The following is a 15467-nucleotide window of genomic DNA, read 5'->3' as shown; positions in this document are numbered from 1 at the left end:
CCACCCCCGGAACCTCGTTTGTGGTTGTGAGAGGTGCCAGCAGCCCTCCTCTTCCTCCCTCCCCACCTTTCACCAGGGCTCACATCTCTCATCTGCCTAACACCCCTCCCAACCGCAATTACCCCAGAAACCTGGGATTTGACCCTGAAACGTGGCTTCTGTGACCCAGGCCCTCTGCAGAACTGCCCCCACGGGGCCAGCAGCCTAGTCTGCAGCCCTGCCCTGCCCGGCCACACTGCGGCCTCCTGGCTGGTAGCTGCTGGGGGTTCACCACTCACCCTGCACTCCCTGGTCTGGGCTCAGATGCAATGAATGAAGTCCCTAGGGGCTCCGCAGAGGCAACCAGGGCTTGTCACGGCCAAGACTACTACCCTACTGCCCGAGTCTTCCAGCCAAAAGCCTTAGGCAGCATTTTAACTGAGTGGGAATGTCAGGTCGCTTGTCAGCAGAAATTTTAGTTACTGGAATAATGGAGTTTGATGCATCTATTGCTGAATGTACAAGAAGCCTTTCAAACTTGGTGTAGATCCATTCTTGCTAATGGGAAAAAACCCTTTTTTTTTAGTTTTAATGTTTAAGTTATACGTGAACGTAAAGTATCGAAGAGATCCACGTCTGTTATGACGGAACAAACTGTAGGCCCCTTCTCGCTGTCTTCCTGTCTCAGGAGCAATCACCTTCCCTCTCGGCTTTTTGTTTTGCTATTTACCATTTTCTGGAACACCCCCACACACGTTCCTTTTTTAGCTGGAAGTCCCTGTGGCGACCTACCGTTGTGCAGTGGACCACCCTGCCCACCTTCCACAGCAGCGACCCCTGACGGGCTGGGCCACAGACCTGCTGCTTGGGCTGGGCTGGAAGGGGATCGCTGTGTGCTCTCAGAGGGGGGGCCGTGTCCACGCCCCCAGGGGCTGTCACACCAGCTCCTCTCCTTGTGGGTTTCTCTAGGGGTTGCTTCAGCTTCCTTACAACACGGTGCCTGGTTTCCAAGAGACGGGAAGAAGCAGCCAGTTTTTTAAGGCCTGGGCCTAGAAAGCCACCCATCGTCACTTTGCACATTTCTGCTGATGGGCAGCCATGGACCCTGTCCAGATTCAAGGGAGGGGATACAGATTCTGTTTCCATTCAATTAACTAATTTAGGGATTTTATATATTTAAGGTGTACACTCGATGCTTTTTTAAAGATTTTATTTTTAGAGAGAGGGGGAGAAAGGGAGAGAAACATGGACGTTTTGATACATGTACACACCATGAAATGATCACCATAATCAAGCTAATTAACATACCTGTTACCTACCTCGTGGCCACCATGTTCTCTTTGTGGTAAGAACACTTAAGATCTACCCTCTTGCCCTGGTCGGGTAGCTCAGCTGGTTAGAGCGTTGTCCCAATATACCAAGGTTGTGGGTTCAATCCTTGGTCAGGGCACGTACAAGAATCAACCAGTGAATGCATCAGTAAGTGGAACAACAAATTAATGTGTGTGTCTCTTTCTCTCAAAACCAATTAAAAAAATCTACCCCCTCAGCAAATTTCAAGCACAAAACACAGCATTGTTAGCTACGTCTCCACGCTGCACCTTCGATCCCCAGAACTACTCGTTTTCTAACGGAAACCAGTGTCCTCAACCCTCGTCTTCTAACTCCTCCGCTCTTCCCCTGCCCCCGGGGACCATCATTCTGTGGCTTTTATTTCAGACCAGACGCCACATGTGAGAGCACACGGTCTTTGTCTTTCTGTGCTCGGCCTGTGTCACTTAGCAGTGTCCTCTGGCTGGTCCATGTTGTCGTCAGTGGTAGAGTGTCCTTTTTAGGGTTTTTAAGAACCGACTTGAGAGAGAGGGACAGAGAAGGGAGAGTGATGGGAACATTGAGATGCCTTGTCCCCAGGAGTCCAGCCTCTGCCCTTCACTGTCTCCTACCCCTCCCTGCCTGCTGTTGGGAGCCCGCCCTTGTTGGTGACTTTAGTGCCCTGCTGTGTAGCTGTCTGGGCATCCTGGCCTCCAGCTCCCTGCTGTGTGGCCCATTGCTCCCCTGCGGTCAGAGTAGCTGCGGTGGGCATCTGTGCAGGTCCCAGAAGCTGCCACTCTGTGCCGTGCCATCTCTGTTATGGAGCTGGGACTGGGTACCTGCCCCCTTTTTCCCTGGGGCCTCTCCTCACTAGAACTGGGAGAGGGGTTCAGTTTTTCTCTAGGAGGGGAGGTTGCAAGATATAAAAGCCAGAAACCTCCTCATCCAAATACCAAACCACCAGATGTTCATCTCTTCTCTCCCAGGTACTTGATTCTAGAAGGCTCTGGGCACAGGAGAAGCAAGGGGACCCCTTGGAAATGGCAGGATGGACAGCCTGAAAGCTGACTTAGGTGTTAGAGGAACAGGAGGCAGGCATAGTCACATGTCCTTTGTCCCCTGTGGCACCCAGCCCAGTGCTGAGTGGACAATGGACCACAGCCTGCTGGGGACAGATAAAAGCAGCCATGCCCAGTCAGTGCAAGGCTCTGCTGCAAGGTAGTGCATTGAATTTTTCTTTGAAGAAAGTGCACTATAGCCCTGGCTGGTGTGGCTCAGTGGATTGAGTGCCGGCCTGCAAATCAAAGGGTCACTGGCTCGATTCTCAGTCAGGGCACATGCCTGGGTTGCAGGCCAGGTCCTCAGGAGGGGGCGAGTGAGAGGCAACTACACACTGATGTTTCTCTCCCTCTTTCTCCTTCCCTTCCCCTCTCTCTGAAAATAAAATCTTAAAAATCAGAGAAAGTGCACTCTAACTAGACCAACGGACTTATATCTGTTAACACCAACCCCCCAGAAACAGCGTGGTGAGCCCTGGGCCCTTGGTCACCCTGGTTTTCACGCTAGTTTCTGGCAGCTCTTGGGGAAGCCAACCTGTAACCTATAGTCCCTAGTTTTCTGGGGAAGGAGTACAGGCTGAGGTCAGGCCTGCTGGGGGAGGGGGACAGTCCAAGGGCCCACCATCTCTGTCCCTGCATCCCTGAGGGGTGTGACAGTGGATGTCAGGGTGCCAGAGAGGTGACTGGGTCAGGCTGAGCCACCAGGAGCCCACTCTCTTCCCCTAACCCCCAGTTGGGAAGGCCAGTTTGAGGGTCCCTCTCATGTCCGGCAGGCCAGGGCTCGCTTTGGCCCCATGCTCCCTGGGTGTGGCCAGGGTGCTGGATTGGTTCTAAAGGCTCTGAGGTTCCAGCTGAACCAAGGGGTGGGGCCAGGGCCAGGGCGCTGGCCTAGGAAGAGGGGGAAGGGTGTCACAGGACCCTTGCCCTATCCTGAGGCCCACTGGTCTGGCAGGCAGAGAGGAAGTGGTGGGGCAGGGATGGACACAGCCACCGCAGAGGGGGACGTGAGCTTGCCGCCTTGAATACCAATTACACTTCTCATCAGCCAAAATGAGGTGCCGGCATCAATCTGCCATGTGGCCAGCTCTGTGAATCACCCTGGAACTGATAGGAGGTTTCTAGAAGGCGGTGACCCCAGCTCAGCTGTGGGGGTGGAGCCTGAGCCACATCTCTGGTCCTAGGCCCAAGGGGCCTGCTGCTGCCCTGGTCTCCCAGCAGCGGTGCCTCACACACCAGACTGCCCTTCACATCTGATTTTATTCCATGACACTGATTTGCTGAAAAGCCCTTTCCTGGGCAGGAGAAGGCAGTGGGGGCCTGGCAGAAGGGAGGCTGGCCTCCCAGGGGGCCCGGGCACCACTCTGCTGTGGTGAGCACTGGCCAGGCCTTGGTCTTCTGGCCAGCCCCACCCTCTCCCCTCCAGTTCATTTAAAAACTGAGCTGCAAAAATAAAATAGAATGAAAAAAATAAAAATAAACCCCTGAGTTATTAAAAACCAAATTAAAAATCCCCTTTGGTGCCAAAAGGTCCTCTTCCAAAAGCTAGCGGGTGGGGCGCGCAGGTAAGTGGGGTGCTGGGACACTGGCTTCAGTCCTCCTGCTCAAGGTCACGGTCATGGTCACACTCCTCCTTGTCCTGCAGGTCCAAGTGGTCCCCGGTGCCCGGCCGCTTGAGGAGGGCACTGTACTTGAGGGCGGCGGCCTCTGCCTGCAGCACCACCTCCACCAGGCTGAAGATGGTGATGACCTGCGGCGAGCAGAGCCCGCACAGTGACGTGGGCGGCTCTCAAGGGGTGCCCACGGGGCAGCAGGGCCGGGGCCTGCGGGCGCTATCTGTCCAGCTGGGCCCCAGGACCACTCGCTCTGCCTCTTTAGGCCTCTGGTGATGGTCCAAGAGCGGAGCCCACACAGGTACCGAGGTCATAGGGTCTTGGTGCCTGGTACACAGTGAGCACTCAGCGCCGGGGATGGAAGTGGGGCCTGGGCTGGCCTTTGGGGCACCTCGTGGGTAAGAACTGTTTTATATAATTCTGTAGTCAGGAGGTCCATGGCCTTCATCAGATTCTCAAAAAGGACCCCAAAGTTAAGGACCCTGCTTTAAAGAGAGAGGCAGAGCTTCCCCCAGCCCACCTCTCCTCACAGTAGGCGTCCCCAAGGGAGGGAAGACAGAGCCAGTAAGCTGGATGGGGGCAGTGGGTGAGCTGGAGCCTGAGTGTTGGGAAAGCCAGGGGAGTGTGCCCTAGGGGCAGAAGGAGAGCCCCCCAAGAGCTGGTGCTGGGTGGGGACACAGTGGCACGGCACTGGGGGAAAGCTGCCCCAGCTCTGGGTCTGACCTGCTGCACTGGCTCCTGCTCCGTGTCCTCAGGCTCCCAGGTGAGTGTGAGCACCGGCTTCTTGCCCACCCTCTGAAAGTGGTGGGCCCGGAGGGGCAGGGCCTGGGGACACACACCTGAGAGTCAGGCTCTGGGCTCTGGCTGCCACCTCCTAACCTTTGACCCTGCAAAGCCCTGATGCTGGGAAGCAGCCTCCTGCCTTGGCCCACCACTGACTGGCCTCAAGAGAGCTCCCTGCCCTGACGCCCAGCCTAGCAGCTGGCTGCTTGACTGTCCAGGGGAGACGCCCCGTCCTCACCTCTGGCCAGCTTCCTGGACGCCCTGCCAGGCCATCTGTGGCTGAGGCAGCACGGGGCCAGGGGCTGGACCCCTGGCTGTGTGTCATTTGGGGGAAGTGGTGGGTCTGTCCTGGCACTCCAGGTCGTGGGCCCGCGGCGGGGGCGGGGGGGGGGGGGGGGGGGGGGGCAGGCATCTGAAGCTGGAGAGCTGCCGCCCCCTGCTGGCGCTGGATCTGTTAGCACCCACTGAGGGCTGGGCGGTCTGGGAGATGACCTAGACCTGAACTTGTGTCCTGCTCAAGGAACATCAGGACCTCAGGACGAGAACCCTGACTAGTTCCAGCTGGACCCTATTCTGTCTCTTCTGTTTTACTCCATTTTGTTGATATCATATTTATTCCATACTATGTGCTTTGGATGTTGGGAAATTCAAAGCCAGGGCTGGGAGCCAGGTGGTGACCTGCTAACCACAAGGTCGGCTGTAACAGCTCCATCAGGGGGCTGTAGGCACCAAGAACCTGGAATGAATAGCCACCCAGGCCAGAGGCTGGTCTTTTCCTTTTGTTTAGGGGACATCGCTTCCACAGTGGCCATGGACCATTCTTTCTGCTTTTTCCTTCCTCCACATTCCTATAAAAAGATCTCGCAAAGCTTGGATGCCCTGCCACCCTGCATCAGTTAAGGAGGGACCTGTCTTTTGGTTGCCTGGGTCCTTGGAGAAGAGACCCAAGCCTGACCCCTGGCCTGGATCCCCCATCCCAGCAGGTGCAGTTGGGTGTCTTGCTAGGGCCCATGGGTGGGCTTGGTGCTGAGTGGGGATGGGGGGCAAGGTCAAGGCCTCTCTACCCTCTGCCACCTTGTGCCAGCTCGGCCCACACCTAGGCGAGGGCGAGGCTTGAATCCCCCAGAGTAGACAGGGACAGCAGGGTCCTCAGCCTGTGCCATTGTCCTCTGTACCTGTGTGTCCACTGAGGGCTGTCCCTGGGCCAGGACCCCACCAGATGTTGGGGACTCCGGAGGAGACCCCAGCAGAGGGAACGGGAACAGGCAGGTGAAACAGAGTGTGTAAGAGGATGCAGCTCAGAGCCTGTCAGCAGGGAGGGCACAAGAACCGTATAGCCCTGGGACCCACTTCAAAGTTGACGTAATTCCACACCCTACAGCTGGCCTTCGCCTGCCCAGAGGTCCCTAACTCTGGCCTGGGTGGCCCCTGCATACTTACGTTGCAGTAGATGCGCTTCTGCACCCCGTAGCGCAGCACCAGCACGTCGAAAGCTTGGTTCAGGACACCCATCACCATGGCCTCCGACTCCAGGGGGCCACTCTCCTGCAGGGCAGGGCTCCCGCCAAGGCTCGGCCAAGGGACATGGCCTCCCCCCAGGACCCACCCTGGCTCCCCCAGGCCCCTTGTGAGCAGCTGCCCAGGAGGGGAGGTAGGGCAAAGGGAAGGAGAAGGGGTGCCAGGGTGCTGGCCTCACCCTGACCAGGACAGCAAAGAAGAGGCTAGTGCTGAGCTCCTGCACGCGTTTGGACGCCATGCGGCGGTCATTGCAGTGGTCAGCCTGCTTCTGCACCGCACCGGGCTCCACATCTGGCGGTGCACTGTGGCCTGGAAAGAGGGTGCTCTGTGTGCGCCGGCCAGGGCTGGGTGATGGGCAGTGTGGCGTCCCCAAGCAGGCAAGGTGGGTCCTGGGAGGCCCACGTAACGTGAAGGCCTCCCGCTGCCCAGCTGCCAAGGCTGAGAACAGTGGGGCTGCTTTGGTTTGGGCCTCAAACCCCCGCCGTTCTTTTTTTCTTTTAGATTTTACTTATGTATTTTTAGAGAGAGGGGAAGGGAGGGAGAAAGAGAAGGGGAGAAACACTGATGGGAGAGAGGGAGGGAGAGAAACATCGATGTGTGAAAAATACATCCATCAGTTGCCTCTTACATGTCCCCAACAGGGGACCCAGAATGCAATCCAGACATGTGCCCTGACTGGGAACTGAACTGGACACCTTTTGGTTTGCGGGAGGACGCCCAACCCACCAAGCCACACTGGTCAGGTTTGGGTTTTTAATGAGCCCTAATGAGGCTTCCCCTGCAGGGGCTCACAGAGGGTAGGTTCAGGCCCAGGCTCCCTGCTGCTGGGGCTGCCCATGCGCCTTAGGGCTTCCACAGTCCCAGCAGTGAGGTACTTACTCAGGGGGCTCTGTCCCCAAGCTGTGCCCCTGAGCTGCGCCCCTTACCGAGCGAGGCAGCCAGGAGCCGGTGCACCATGACGTCAGCGAAGCGGCGGATGGGTGAGGTGAAGTGTGTGTAGAGCGGCACGTTGAGGGCATAGTGCTGGAACTGTACCTCATCCCGCAGCACCCCGGAGCAGAAGTACAGGGCCATCTGTGCGGGGGATGTGGGGGTGGGTTGGTCTCAGAGCCTAGCCAGAGCCTGGCAGGGCAGATGCTCGCCACCCTCCCAGCCTCTGCCCTGCTTGCCCCTGATAATCTGTCCTGAGGCCAACACCCAGGTCCGAGTTCAAAAGATCCTTCCGCAGAGCAGAGATTATGACGGGTGCAGGAAGGGACACAGAGTTGCTCTAGGGGCCCAGCAGAGAGCCCCAGGTTGGAACAGCCCTGCAGTGCAGGGAGTCCTGGCCCCACGCCCTGAAGCTGCCTGCCCTGCGTCTCGAGCTCCCAGGCTGGGAATCAAGGACTCACTGCTGCCGGGGAGCCGAAGAACAGGTTGGCGTCCCCAGCCAGAGTCACACCTTCTGTGTGCTCGCTCAGCCAAGCGGACAGCCGGCTCCAGTTACTCTTGTGCGGAGGCTCTAGGACTGGGGCTGTGGCTGGTGGTGACCTGCCCAGCTCCCCAGCTCTGCTTCTCTTCCAGATCCTGCAGGGCCCCGGGTTATGTCCAGGGCAAGGCACAGGGGGAGGTGGGAGCTGCCTCCACCCTGAGCTACATTTGGGCTTTGTTCTCAGAGGCGGCCCAGCTCCCCAGACGAGCAGGGGTGAGGAAGGCCGAAGACCCTGGCTCCCTTCCTGGCTGGCAAAGGTGTCTCTGGGCAGGGTGGGGTGGGTGGGGACCATGGCTTTCCCACAGGGACTAGCCCTTTGTGGGACAGCCCTGGCGTCCTGTTCCAGCAGTTCACTCAGGACTTTCGTGCTCACTGCTGCCACCCCTGCCCAGCCTCTGTCCTGCCATTGGATCCCAAGGCAAAGGCAGGCCTCTTAAGGTCACTGGCAGGAAAGGCCAGGAGAAGTCAAGTATTTTTCAGGCACTGGGTGACTCTGGGGAAGGCTCCTTTCCATGGAACTCCGGGGCTATTTTGACCTTGGAGGGGGACGGCTTCTAGGGACAGGGAATGGGGAACCCATTGGCCCTGCATGGCCCAGCCAGGGAGCACTTCTTGGGACCAAGGGGCAATTGGATGGAGGGCAGAGCAGCGCTGAGCCCAGTGGCCACAGGCACACCCAGCTTCCCTGTGTGGGGTTTAAGGCACAATGATGACTGGGGCAGGGTTAGGGCAGCCAGCCCAAACAGGCCCTGATGGCTCCATCCCCGGCAGGGCTGTGAGATGCCAAAAAATAGCCAGCTGTGGCCAGATGGAGTGATCTGTTCTTGTGAAAAGGATGAATTAGCCGAGTGGCGGAGCCCCTGAGAAAGGGTTTGTCACTGCCCCCAGCCAGGCCGCAGCTCAGCGCTAGCTGCGTTCGCATCCGCAGCTCCTGCTGGTCTGACAGGCCACTGGGCTGGCTCCTTTTCAAGATGCTTTGGTGGCAGGGGTTGAAGCTCAGCCTCGGAGGGCTGAGAGGCTGCCAGGAGCGAGCCATCCCCTACCCCACAGGCTGCCTGCCCATCATCCCCCCTGCAGACATGGGCCCGTGGCCTGTCTCCTCTTCTCCCAGCTGGTGAGAGGGAGAGTTCTCTACCTCAGGCCCACAAGCCACAGTGGGGGCTGAGGACCTCTCCCCTGTGTGGCTGTTATGGGAAACACTCTTTCCCTTCCAGGGTCTCCATCTGGCCCTGAGTTGCTGACCACCCTCCATTCCCTTCCCCAACCTGGTCTGGCCTGTGGGGATTGGGCACTGAGGGCTTGGTGCATGCTCTGTGGTAGCTCCTTGCCTTCTGCCAGGAAACAGAGCCCAGAGCCCATGCAGAGGGCAGTCGGGCCCAAACGGAGCCCTCTAACAGGCCAGACAAGCAGTCCTTGAGCAGGTGAAGCAGGCGCGACTGAGTTGGAGGCAGTGGATCAGGCTCAGCCCGGGGCTCCCCTGTCCCAGGTGTTGCCTGGGGGTGTCTTCCCCATCCCTCCCCTCAGGGTCCTCTGTGTATGCAGAGGTCATGGGTGCTCCTGGGAGAAGGGGGAGGGTGGGGGAAAGGCCCATCCTTACCTGCATAGGCCGGGAGCACATGTTGGTGAGCACCTCCTTCCGGGCCAGTGAGTACTTGTCATCTCCAAATATTTTGGTCAGACTTTTCTAGAAGCAAACCCGTGTGATATGCAGTCAGGCTTGGGGAGAGGCTCTGGGGCCCCTGTCACCCACTGAGCCTCTGAGATCCAGCTCTAGGGAGGAAGGGTCACCTGAGGCACCCAGCCCTGCTCAGGTGGCCACAGGCGAGGTGCAGGGGACCAGCGGGCCCCCAGCCCGGGTCCCTCACTGGGCCTGCCTCAAGGGCATTGGCTCTGAGGTCAGGCCTTTCTCCTGTGGCGGGCTGGCCTGGACAGGCAGTTTCCAGCTGTCTGACCTAAGGCACCTCCCTACCACCCTGGGCCTGGGGCACAGGTGGAAAGAGTCCCTCCTGGAGGAGCAGGGCTAAGGCCATAGCCCCTGAGCTCCATGCAGCTTGGCTCCAGGCAGCGCACAGCTGACACTGTTACCATTAAACACAGGCTCTGGCTCCCATGACCCAGCCCACCCCTGGCTACAGGACCCACGCCCACAGCTGAGCCTTGAGTGGCGCCCCTCACTGGTCCTGGGGGTGAGCACACACCCACATCCAGGGCTGCGGGGATTTGGAGGCTTTCTCCTCAGGGCCACCTTGCTCTCTTGTGGGGAGTCAGGGCCGAAGGGAACAGACCTTGGTGGGAGGCAGAGGCTGCTGCACCCCCAACTTCCAGGCCTTCCTCCTCTTCTCCCAAATAGGGCCTCTCCCTGCCTCCCCCCACCCACCAGCTCCCAGCACTCACATTGAGGGCTCCAGCAGAGCTGAAGTCCATGGGCAACCCCATCTGGTCACAGAACTCCACCAGGTCATTGAGCATCTTGGTTTGGGGTGGGGGGTGCCGGCGCAGCAGTGCCCTCTCAGGGAAGGAGTGGTGGATTCTGTGGGCCACTGCCATGTTGGCCAGAAGCATGAACTCCTCCACGAGCCTGCAGGGGTGCGGAGGGACTGGTCAGAGCCCTTTTTCTCTGTCCCGGGCTCTCTGCTGGGGGGCTTTCCTGCACCCTTGGTCTCAGCCTAGCGATGCCCTCCCACCATCCAATCTACGTGGCTCCTCGAGGTGCCTTCTCTCTTGCCCCTGCTCACCCCTCACTACACTACCAGCCTGCACGACTCCTCCCTGCAGTGTTAGCTTGTGCGCCATCTCCCCTACCAGACGGGGCTCCTGGAGAGCAGGCTCGGGGTCTGACTCTCCATAGTTTCCCCAGGGCTTCACCCTGTCTGACACACAGAAGGTGCCCAGTGAAGATCCCTGATGAGTGACTAGCCTCCCAGAACACCCAGAGCACCCCAACTGTAAGAAAACAATGTGTCCCCACAACCCAGTGCTCTTCCTATCTCCAGGAGTGCTAGGCTCCCCTCCCCCTGGAGGGTGAGGGGTTCTGTGGCCTAGCAGGAGAGTCCCAAACAGCAGGAGTCAAACCACACATGACGGGATAAGGCAAAGGTGCTGTTGGGGTGTTCAAACCCCAGACAGCCAATCTCTTAGGAGCTAATGCTCTAGTTTTGCTTCACTGGCGTGTAATCATAATCAACAATAAGTACGAATGGATATGGCTCGCCATGACCTCGGGGAGGAGGGGCCTGATGGCAGATGGAGGAAGTGTGCCAGAACCCAGGCGGCAGGCAAAGTGGGAGGCTGGATCTCAGAGGCCTGGGGTCAGTAACCCCCAGTACAATCTGGGGCAGCCACTGATTGTGCTGCTCCCCAGCCTGGGGCTCCATGGATCACACATGTGCACAAGGCTGAGGCCTCTGGGGGACCTTGGGCACGTTCTGGTGCCATGGTGGCCAGGGTGCCCTGAGTGGGGAGAGCCTTGCCCAGAACAGGAAAGACTCTCCCCTGCCTTAATCTGAACCCCAGGCTGCATGCCCAGTCTGTGCTTCTCCCACGAAGGCAGGAGGAGTCAAGGAAGAAGTTCCAGCAGGCCAGGTAGCAGCCCGAGGCCAAGTGTGAACTTCCCTTCCTGGAGGTATGGGTAGTGCTGCAGGGTTGGTCCTGTTACCTTGCCAAGCTCTTGCCAAGAGAAGCTGCCAGTGGGGGTGTGGTGGGGTGGGGTGGAGAGCGAGAGATGAGTGTGCGGAGCCCCTCCTCCCCCCAGACTGGGCCTGCCTCAGTAGAAGCGTGGCTCTGGGCTGCCACGCTGTCCCCACAGCACAAATACCTCTTCCAGAAGCCCTCTCAACAAGCCCCACACTCCTAGCTCCTCCTCTTCGGGAATGCTTTGGATGGGCCCACTGCGGGGCAGGGGTAGCTTCGGCCTCTGCTGGCCCAGGCACCACACAGGAAGCCCTGAGGGGGGTATGAGGAGGTTCTTCACTCCATTAGGATGCCCTAAGAGCCTTTAAAGTGGCTATCCTGACCCTTGCCCCTCCCCCTCCTGCTGCCCTTGAGCACCTCACTTCTTGAAAAACCCTTGAGTTCAAGCACCTGAACCTAACCACCAAAAATCTCCTAAGACGAGGTCTGGATCTGGTTCCACAGGCTCTTGCTGTAGGACCCTGAGCAAGTCACAGGCCTTTTCTGATCCTCCCTTTCCTCACAAGTAGCACAGGAATAACGAGAAGTACTGCCTGCCTCCCAGGGTGACTGCAGAGACCTCCAGATTAAGGGCTGACCCGTGCCTGCCCAGCCCTCAGCCTCAAGACAGGAGGGGCGCTCACCTCTCTCCCTCCCCCCCCCTCTGTGCCAAGTGGCCACCTGGGGTCTCTCCAGAGTGCTCTGATTTTTATCCTGCCATCTCCCTGACCCTCACCCTTCCTAGGCCTCCTGGGAAGGCCCGGGCCACTCTAGGGTCACTCGTGTCACAGGCTACCATCATCTAACTCTTCATAGTTGGTTTTCTTTTTTAGCGCCTGTCAGTCCAAGAGTCGTCTCAGTTCCTGCCCCACAAACGTCTGACTCGATTCATTGCCTGCTCTCGGTCAGAAGTTGCAGGCCATCACCACCTAAATGCTTCGGATGCATATGGTCATTCAATCGTGTGTTCACTCAACAAACATGACTGTGTGCCAGGCAGTTCTAGACTTGTCTCCCCGTGCAGTCCAAGAATCGCTGGGGGAAGGAGGCACACATGTTCCTCAGAGCCCCCCAGTCTCCAGCCCAGGGGCAGGCTAGGGTGAAGATCCTTCGCTGCGTTTTGCCAGCATAGCCAGCAGGGGGCAGCATGCCGCCACAGCAGGGCTGTGGTGGGAGGCAGGGTAAAGTAGCCAGGCTGAGTTGGGAGGAAGGCTTCTGCCTGTCCCCCCCTCCCTGCTTGGTCAGAGGAACAGAATGCTTGGGCAGCCTCCCCAGGCAGAGCCACGTTCCTGCTCCCAGTTCCTGCCTCACCTCTCAAGGTCTCAGGAAAGGAGAACAGCAGAAAAGCGATGGGGAGGGGAGGGCCCACGTCCAGAGCCCCACGCAGTGACGACAGACCCCAGTCAAGCAGCTTCTGCAGTGACCCCGCTATTTGTCACCCCTGCACACCTGGTACACTGCTGTGAGTTGCCTGAGGCTGGTGAGAGAAAAACAAGTGTGCTCTTATTGACCTTGGACAAGGTCTGGCGAAGCTTTGGACGCAGAGGCTTTGGACGCAGAGGCTGACCTTGGACAGGTCCCTTGGTGCCTTTGGGAGGCTCCGATTCCCCTTGTGTGTCTCACCTCCCCCTCACAATAGAGCGGCAGGACTTAGGGGGGCGGCCTGTGGACCCCCCTCCAAATCAGCTTGTTGATGTCAAGCATTTGTCCCAGAAACATGTCAGTGTCACCAACGTGAGAAGCAGCACAGTGACAAGCCCGATTCCCCAAGCGCTGCTGCCGCTCATCAGTGTTTTAAGACAGCTGCAGGGGCCATTTCCCCACAACCTGTCCTCAACACCCACCTCACACCGGCAGGTGGGGGTTGGGGTAAAGAGAACCTGCCTGAGTGTGAGCCTGGGGCCCAGGGCAATCGGAACTGGGTCCCCAAAGAGCATGGGAACAGGAAGGCCAAGGAAAAGCAAAGCAGCTAGCGACCAGATTTCAGCGCTCAGGATTCACTGTCATAAACCTGGCCAGGCCCCACGGGAGGGAGAACTGAGCTAGGGGTGGGGTGGGGGGCGGGGTGAGTATCACAGCTCTCATCTGGGGCCAGCCAAGGCCCCTCTCACCACATCAACAGGCCTCCCAGGTCGGCTTGCTAGAAGGACCGGCAGGGGGCCCCCAACATCTTCCTTCCACAGGACCTGGGACGTGGCAGGAGCAGCTTAGAACCCAGGAACTTCTGGGCTGGTAAAAAGAGCCTTAGTTTATAAACGGCAGCCCTGCAGCCCAAGGCCAGGGGTCTCTGGGCTCCCATTCAGTGCTTTTTCCTTTGCCAAAGCCAGAGGGCTGCACTCAGCCAGGGAAAGCGAACTGTAGGGTGAGTAGAATAGCTCCGACAGTGGCCCCATGAGCAAGCACCATTTTACCCCAATCGCCTTGCTCTTTTGGGGGGCAGTGCACAGGCACCAGCCCACAGCTAGGCCTCACTCAGTGCCCCAAGCTGTTCTGGGTGGTTGGGATGCACCTCTGAGAGCAAGCTGCACACTGGGGTCTGGGGACCTGAGGGGGTGGAGCCCTGCACACTGCCCTGGCCTCAGATGGTGACCTTCCCCCAACAACCCCCCCTCACCAGCATGGCAGACACATGAGATCACAGTCCTGCTGGGGAGGGTGGGGGGAGGCGAGCAGGAACTCAGCAACTGCTTGACAACTGCTCTAAATAGGGGCTCCATAATGGCCGCCAGCCAGGACCACCTTCCAGAACAGCAAGCCAAGCCCTCAGAGACAAGGCCTTGGTCCCAAGCTGGCATCTGCTGAGCATCTGGAGCCAGTGCCACTGGGGGTCCACCGTTCTGGAGATCTGGGGCGGGCTCTGCTGTGACAGATGGCTGCACAGCCAGCTGGGGGCCATGCACACCCTCACAGCACCCTGACTACCTGTGCTCTGGGCCTCCAGGGGCTGGAGGGCGAGGCAGGAGGACCGGTGCAAGGCTTCTCCTCCAGGGAGGGGCTGAGCCAGCCTAGAGGTGCCAGGGTCCCTCACCTGCTGTGGTGGACAGCAGGTAAGGCCACCAGCAACCCCCACACAAGCACACACACCCTTCCCACAACAACGCCGACTTGGTCTAAAAGGCATTGCTCAGAGGTGTTACTGCCACTGACAGAATAAAGCATAAATATGTAGGAAGTGCTGGAGGTAATTCTATTGGACATTTTTACTACAGGATACCCCTTTGCCTCTGAGATACCAGTGTGCATCATGACTTTGCAGGAGGGAAGTGCTGGGGGCAGCATCTGCTGCTCACTGATGACTAACCTGTCTGTGTTGCATCTTAAGGGGTGACATTAGGGAAAGGCCGCTCCACCTGGCAGGGGCGAGACAGCGGTGTATTCTTTCTAGAAGGCAAATCCAGTCACTTTCCTCTCTTGCCTGAAGCCCTTCAGCGGCCACCACTGCCCTTGAGACAGTTCTACCTACTGGTCAATGAGGTTGACCAGGCTATTACCATGTGCCCAGACCACCTCTCCCTTCTCCCTGTCCCCACCCCTCACACTTGGACCGTCCTGAATTCTTGTGGCTCTTGGCACTGCTGTCCCCCTAGCCTGGAACCCTGGACCACACTTCTCTCGTCTCTCTTAGATGTCCCTTCCTCTGTGTGGGCGGCACGAGATGCCTACCCTCTATTGGCTGGCACTCAGCCCACACTACTGCAACTGCCTCTCTGACCGTGGGCTGCCTGCCCTGGTCCCCGAGCAAGGCCTGGCACAGTGCAGGCTCCCAGTAAATCTGTGCAGAATGAAGGAGTCACAGGACAGGGCATGCTAGGAGTCGGGAAGGCTAGGTCCCTGCAACCGTGCCTTTTCTGCTTGGGCACACAGTCCTCACACATACACTTCTGACTCCTTATACTCACTGCCAGAGGCTGTCATTAGTGTAAAACTCTGCCTAAGAAAAGAGCTTGACCGAGGCCATCCCTGAACAAAGCGAGAGAGAGAAGCTACAGCCCGGTCCTGCTCTTCCCCTGGCTCAGTGCGCCCACAGCAAGCTGGCAGCATTGTCACTCGAAACAAGCCAGAGTACTC

General features: G+C 58.5%; 1 protein-coding gene across 6 annotated transcripts in view; it reads right to left on the bottom strand.

The window, feature by feature from the left end:
- Positions 1-670: 670 nt before the first annotated feature.
- DIS3L2 (DIS3 like 3'-5' exoribonuclease 2) overlaps positions 671-15467 on the bottom strand; it is a 280596-nt gene continuing 265799 nt past the window's right edge. For all 6 annotated transcript variants that reach the window (XM_053919206.2, XM_053919207.2, XM_024564295.4 and 3 more), the window contains 7 exons: positions 10125-10308; positions 9328-9414; positions 7186-7333; positions 6438-6568; positions 6182-6286; positions 4682-4783; positions 671-4095 (listed from right to left, as the gene is read on the bottom strand). In XM_053919206.2, coding sequence (XP_053775181.1) covers positions 3937-4095; positions 4682-4783; positions 6182-6286; positions 6438-6568; positions 7186-7333; positions 9328-9414; positions 10125-10308 — 916 coding nt within the window. In that variant the 3' untranslated portion in view covers positions 671-3936. The remainder of the gene's footprint in view (positions 4096-4681; positions 4784-6181; positions 6287-6437; positions 6569-7185; positions 7334-9327; positions 9415-10124; positions 10309-15467) is intronic.

The sequence above is a fragment of the Desmodus rotundus genome, chromosome 2 (genome assembly GCF_022682495.2).
Source record: "Desmodus rotundus isolate HL8 chromosome 2, HLdesRot8A.1, whole genome shotgun sequence".
NCBI classification, from domain to species: Eukaryota; Metazoa; Chordata; class Mammalia; order Chiroptera; family Phyllostomidae; genus Desmodus; species Desmodus rotundus.
This window is presented reverse-complemented; position numbering and strand designations above follow the sequence as displayed.